The sequence below is a fragment of the Myotis daubentonii genome, chromosome 4 (assembly GCF_963259705.1).
Source record: "Myotis daubentonii chromosome 4, mMyoDau2.1, whole genome shotgun sequence".
Classification (NCBI taxonomy): domain Eukaryota; kingdom Metazoa; phylum Chordata; class Mammalia; order Chiroptera; family Vespertilionidae; genus Myotis; species Myotis daubentonii.
In genome coordinates, this window is record NC_081843.1 from 36,500,930 (window position 1) to 36,507,099 (window position 6,170).

A 6,170-nucleotide genomic window follows, 5' to 3' on the forward strand; every position below is an offset into this window, starting at 1 on the left:
AACAACCCGTAGCTGTGTGTGCTCCCCACGGCCAACTGGATGTGGGCTGGGTGGAGTAGCTGGAGCGGAGGGCGGGGTCCCCGTGGGGAAGGAAGTGCTGGGGAAACCGAGGTACAGACAGGGCTGCGGATTGTGCATTAACGAGGTTGCAGAGCATTATGGCCTTACAAGCAGAGGGGATGTCAGTAGTGGGCACCTGAACAATGCTCAAAGCTTTCGTTTCCCCCCCAAATCTCCTGGTGGTCATGCCATGCTACAGTGGGGGCCCCAGGCCAAGAGGGCCAGTAAACATTGCTTCTAGCAAACACGAAGAATTTCGGATGGTTCAGATGCGTGGGGGCAGGATGAGTAATAACGTCTGCTGACATTTCCACAGCATTTAGCAGTTTAATAATCTGGTTTATTTTGTGGATAGGCTAGTTGATTAGTGTTGCTTAGATTTCACAGACTAGATAATGGATCCGAGGAGGAATGTAGCAGTGAGTCAGCTCAGTGCCCAGCACTCGGGACTTGTGTCTCCAAATTCACCACCTCTCCGTCCCCTTCACTGTTCCTCTTGGGCCTTGCTGATGGCGATGACAGTCATTCCAGAGCTCATCTCTCATGTCCCGATGAAAGGGTGCCTACTAGTCTCCGGACCCCGAGATGCTGTTAGCCCCTGGTTACTGACTCTTATTCCATGTGACAGTGAGGGGCTGGGCCAGGCTGCTGTGCTGCACGTGGCAGGAGTAAGGGCCTCTGGACAGAGAGGGGATTTTCACCACCACCCAGGACTGGTAAGTGCCATTTTCACTGAGAGGACCCTCTCCCCATGACTCAGTCTCCACTACACTGTCTGCCTGAGTCCAGTACATACTGATGGGTTTTGGGTAGAAGTTGTCGGCCACGCACTTGAGGGTCCTGATGAGTCCTAGTGTCACATGGCTGGTGATTGACACAGAGGGAGGGTCTGTGGAGAGATACAGCACAGAGTTGAGGGTCTGAAGGAGACATTTCCCTGTTCACGACTCTCCCACCCCTGGAGTCAGGGATGAGCAGAGCTCTCCGTTTTCCACCTGCCTCCCCAGGAAACTTCCAGAAGATCAGGGAAGCTGAGGCTTTCCATGAGGCTTCCCTGTTGGATAATGGAATGTCTGTGGCTACTTCCTTGCCTCCCAGCACCCCCCTGCCCACCCACTGTGGATTGACTTCTGGTGGCAAGAAATGCGAATGCCCCATGCATTGTTTTGTTTTTCCCCCAAAAATCTCCCAGTGGGCTTTGTGTCTCCTGCCTCCCCCGTCTGCCGGCTGCGCTGTCTTTGTGACCCTGCCCTCTTCTCTCCCCTATGAACTTCTTTCTCATTAATTCTTAAACCCAGGTCTCAGCTTGTGTCAATCAATCCTGCTCACACTTACTCATCTTCATCTTTCCTGGGCAGACATTTTACCCACCTGCCTTCTCCCCACAGCCAAGCCAGGAGGCCTATCACAGAGAGAAATGACTACAGGATTTGCCTGAAATGTTCCCCTGAGGTCCCAGCCTGAACTGGTCTTTCTCAGCTCAGTGTGAGAAGGAGGACATGGGGGCAGTAGGTACCTTGACGGTCCAGGAAGGTCCTGCTGTACTGCAGGTAGCTCCGCAGCATATCAGGGCACTCCTTTTCCAGATAGTTCTTGGACGCTTGCACAGAGCCTTCTGTCTCCCACTTCACCTTAGTGTTCACAGCTTCTGGTTGCAGGGGGATCCAGGCTGGGATTTCTGTGTTGAACTTGATGTAGTCCTCTCCATCATAGGCATACTTCCAGAATGCTCCAATGTAGCTGTTATTCCGAATCTCACAACCGAACCTTCCCTTAAAGGAGTGATTTCCTGCAGGTAAGCCGCCCCCCCAGAAATCAGTCAGCCTGGCATCAGCTCTGTCTTAATAACTCTCACTCCTCCAGAGCTTGCAACTCAGTAGGGAGAAAGGGCTTTGAAATCTAAACATGCAACCCCTTTTGTGTTGGCAAATGGCATATTAGCCAGACATAGAGCAGGCAGAGAGAGGAAAACTTAGCATTTTCTGGTGTTTGACATTCTTCCCAATCAGGGAATTTCAGATTGCTGCAGAGTGTGGACAGATCTTTAAATAAAATTTGAATAAACTGTGGGGTCTTAGGAACCAGACACAAGCACACAGAAGTGCATTGACAGGTTAAATAGAAATTATTTGTAGTTTAAAATAGATTATGTAGTCTCTCCTTTTCTTCCAGTTGTGTGTGAAGTTGATGTCTCCATTTGGGTCAGCATAATTTTATCAGCTCTTCTCTCTTTTTGCATTTTTGATATCTTCAAACAAATCTCTAATGCCCAGCTTCCTTCTCAATTAGCAACAACTCTTGGAAAATGGCATTTGTAGGGAAGGGAGACACAACCTCTTCATTTCATTTTAGCAATTATTATTATTTTTTAAAAATTTAAAAAATATCTTTACTAATTTCAGAGGGGAAGCGAGAGGGAGAGAGAGATGGAAACATCAATTGGCTGCCTCCTGCACGCCCCCTACTGGGGACCAAGCCCACAACCTGGGCATGTGCCCTGGAGTGTAATTGAACCCGGGACCCCTCAGGCTGTCTGCAGGCTGACACTCTATCCACTGAGCCAAACCATCTAGGGCAGTGGTCAGCAAACTCATTAGTCAACAGAGCCAAATATCAACAGTGCTTCTTCAAAATAGATTCGCCCAGGCCGAAAACCGACTTCTGCACATGGGCCACGAAGTTTCAATTGCACTGTACCTGTGCCCTCATGTGGTATTTTGTGGAAGAGCCACACTCAAGGGGCCAAAGAGCCCCAGTTTGCTGACCACGGAGCTAGGGCTTAGCAATTATTATTGGCTCTCCTAGGTGATGGCTCCAAGGAAGATCAAGACTGTCCGTTGTAGCTTCCATGGAATTTACCTAGATAATAATTCATGTTTCTTGGAGGCAGAACTCAAGGATGCAATTATTGCAGATTCAGACCAGACAATTAATTACATGTTCACTGTCAAACAGCTAGTGACTGGCAGAGCCAGCACCTGAGCCCAGGTCAAAATAACCCAAGGTTAGTTCACTCCCCACCCAACATCCCTGGGTGGAGGTGAGCCTGACACCTTCTAAAGTGGAACCCACCTCAGATGTGGGGGTGTGGAACCAAGATGTCAGATGTGCCTAGACAAGGGCTGACACTGACTTCACTTCCTGTGAGAGTTGAGGCCTAAAAGTGAGGATGGGGCAAGCAATGGGGAAGGAAGAAAAGGAGCTCTGATGTGGGGGAGGAGGGTGCAGAAATGTCTGTATATTTGTACTTGTTCTTGCACACCTCATTGTAGATATAAGTATTTCCACCCCGCAGACCCCTTTCCACTCCCAAGAGCAGGCTGCCTCTGGTGCTAAGACCCTCCACCCCGGCAGCCCACAGTCCACTGACCTCGGTCCCTGTAATAGCCCATGACGTCCTCCAGGGTCTCCATGAAGATGTCCTGCCTGGCCTGCTGCAATTGGCTTTCATTCTCCCAGTTCACCATTCCGTCCACCTGTTTCCATGGGCCCAGGGGCTCAGCCGTTCTGCTTTTACTATCGTAGTGGAGGTAGGGCTGGTCATTGAGGAAGCCAGTGGCCTGAAAACCAGGAATGTTTGCCTTGGGTCTGGACACTCCGGTATACAGGAAGCTCAGAGAGTAAGGCCCTGCAAAAAAAAAAAAAAAAAAAAATACCAAAAAGCAAACAAACAAACAAAAAACAAAAAGAGAGAGAGAGAGAGAGAAAACATTGAGATGTGGGGACCATAAAGGGGAGTCTTAATGTGGGACAATAGGAGACCAGGAAGGGAAACCAGGTCACTGGGCTTCTTCCTCCCCAGCTCTCTCCACCTGCTGTCAGCTGCTTGGGAGAAGAGACTCTACTTCTATTCAGGGGAATAATATTTCAAATATTTTGCATTTTTACTACACGGTTTCCACTCTTGCCATGTCAGAGATATTTTTCAGTTTTCTTGTAGGTCTATTGGGACCGTGACTGAGTTCTGTTAAAAGAGAAAGTGAGGGAAGTGATTTCTTTCTTCTCGTCGGAGGCCCTGCAAACTGACTGGAACCCTCTGCCTCTCTTCTATTTAGGTGATGACTGTGGAGGCCGCAGGTTGAAACAGAAGCGCCCTAAGATGCCAACGGCGTGGGTCCTCGTGTCATTCCAAGGAGGAGAGGAACGTTGCCTGATCTGTATTCATTTTTAAATGAGCAACAAATAAACATTAGTTTGGGTTAAGCCACTAAAAACTGTCTTTGTTATTGGAGCATAGCCTAGTTGAACCTGATGGACACATACAGTTAGAACCTGTAGGAAGGAGAATTGACCAGAAAACTCAGGAAATGACCTTAATGGATCAGCATAAGGTAAGAACAGGATGGAGCTCAGACTTGCCAGGGCTGTCCCTGCATTTTGGTATGAAGCAGAGACTGGGGGGAAGGGAAGGCAGGGCATTTTCATAATTAATTCAATAATGAATTCATGAATTCACTCTCATGGGTGTTACTAATGTTGAAGGACATATGACAGCTTCTTTGTTCCAGGACTGAAGTTTTTTTTTTATCACTAATTAGTTTCTAAATATGATTATCACTTTACTCAGTAGATGTCGAGTAAAGCAGATTACTCTCCATAATGTGGGTGGGCCTCCTCCAATCAGCTGAAGGCCACAGGGGAAGAGGCTGAGGTCTCCAAAGGAAGAAGGCACTCTGCCTCCAGATTGCCTCTGGACCCAAGACTGCAACATCATCTCTTCTGAGGGTCTCCAGTGTGCGGACCAACCCTGCCCATTTTGGACTTCTCAGCCCCCGCCATGGTGTGGGCCATATCCTTAAAATAAATGTTTCTTTCTTGCATGTACATGGCATTCTCTTGAGAACCCTAAATCTAAACTAGATTTTGATGTAGGGTGTGATTATCAATGTAAACATAATCATTATAAAACACATATTCTGACAGTTTGTAAATGTAATGGATTGTAAACTTACACAATTTAGCTTATGTCTTCACCCTGAAATTTTCTATGCCAAAGAAAGCCCCGTTATTCTGCCCTAAAATTGACTCTGGGCTTAGGCGGCATGGCTCAATAGTTGACCATTGACCTATGACCCAAGAGGTCACGATTTGATTCCGGGTCAGGCCACATGCCAGGGTTTCAGGTTCGCTCCCCAAGAAGGGGCATGCAGGAGGCAGCCAATTAATGATTCTCTCTCATCATTGATGTTTCTATCTCTCTCTCCCTCTCCCTTCCTCTCTGAGATCAATAATAGTATGTCTATATAGACTCTGATCTTCCCAACTTCCAGCTGACTAGCCTTCCAGACCCACTGTCTGAGTGTCTAACTCTTGGGGGAAGTAACGGGCTTATTTCTAGAAATATCCTCCTGTTAATATGCCTTTACAGGTGCTCATTGGAGCTGTTATCTTTCTCCATTGGAAGGAGGGAGGAATAAATGTTGCACCTGTGTAGCCCCTGCTGTGTCCTGGCTGTATGACCCAGGACAGGTCACTTCACTTGTCTGGGTGTTAGCTTTTTAAATTTTGGGGCCAGGGAGAGAGAGAGAGAGAGAGAGAGAGAGAGAGAGAGAGAGAGAGAGAGAGAGAGATTTGTTTTTCCACTTATTTATGCATTTGTTGGTTGATCTTGTATGTGCCCTGACTGGGGATTGAACCTGTAACCTTGGTGTATCGGGATGAGGCTCTAACAAACAGAACTAGCCGGCCAGGGCATATGGATCTTAGTTTTGCTCATTTTCCTATTAAGAATTTTAGATTCTAATTATTTAAGGCCTTACTTAGCATGAGTCCAGAGGCTCCCTAAATGCTTCTGGAAGTGTGTGAGCTGAGGTAGCTGACAGCCTCAAACACCCATTCCTACTGTACACTGGGAATCCAGGCTTCATCTGGGGCCCCCTCCCAGCCCATCTGTCTCACACATTCCCTCCCCTGCATTCTTCTCCATACCCAGCCCCTGGCTCCCAACTCACCGTCTTGAGTGTCCTGGGCGACTGCAGGACCCACAACAAGCAGTAGGGACAGCAGGACAGGCACCATTGTGCTCATCGTGTCTGAGTGGAAGGTACTGGACTTCCCAGGTCCTGGTGCAGACTACTTGGAGAGACGGCTAGATATAGTTTTGGGAACAG

The 6,170-nt window shown here is 48.0% G+C and overlaps 1 protein-coding gene across 1 annotated transcript; it reads right to left on the bottom strand.

Annotated features, from left to right (window-relative positions):
* Positions 1-373: 373 nt before the first annotated feature.
* Positions 374-6,170, bottom strand: LOC132232304 (zinc-alpha-2-glycoprotein-like). Its single transcript, XM_059691787.1, has 4 exons — positions 6,012-6,170; positions 3,431-3,688; positions 1,577-1,849; positions 374-949 (listed from the first exon to the last, which is right to left on the bottom strand). Exons 1-4 carry the CDS (start codon positions 6,085-6,087, stop codon positions 663-665), a joined length of 894 nt encoding a protein of 297 aa, XP_059547770.1. The 5' UTR covers positions 6,088-6,170; the 3' UTR covers positions 374-662.

What these genes read in the sequence shown, in the direction of transcription:
- LOC132232304 (XM_059691787.1), bottom strand. Translation starts at nt 6,087, where the DNA reads ATGAGCACAATGGTGCCTGTCCTGCTGTCCCTACTGCTTGTTGTGGGT. An exon ending in CGCCCAGGACACTCAAGACG is followed by an intron (nt 3,689 to 6,011) that starts GTGAGTTGGGAG and finishes TTTTTTTTGCAG; the next exon opens with GGCCTTACTCTCTGAGCTTC. An exon ending in GGGCTATTACAGGGACCGAG is followed by an intron (nt 1,850 to 3,430) that starts GTCAGTGGACTG and finishes GCTTACCTGCAG; the next exon opens with GAAATCACTCCTTTAAGGGA.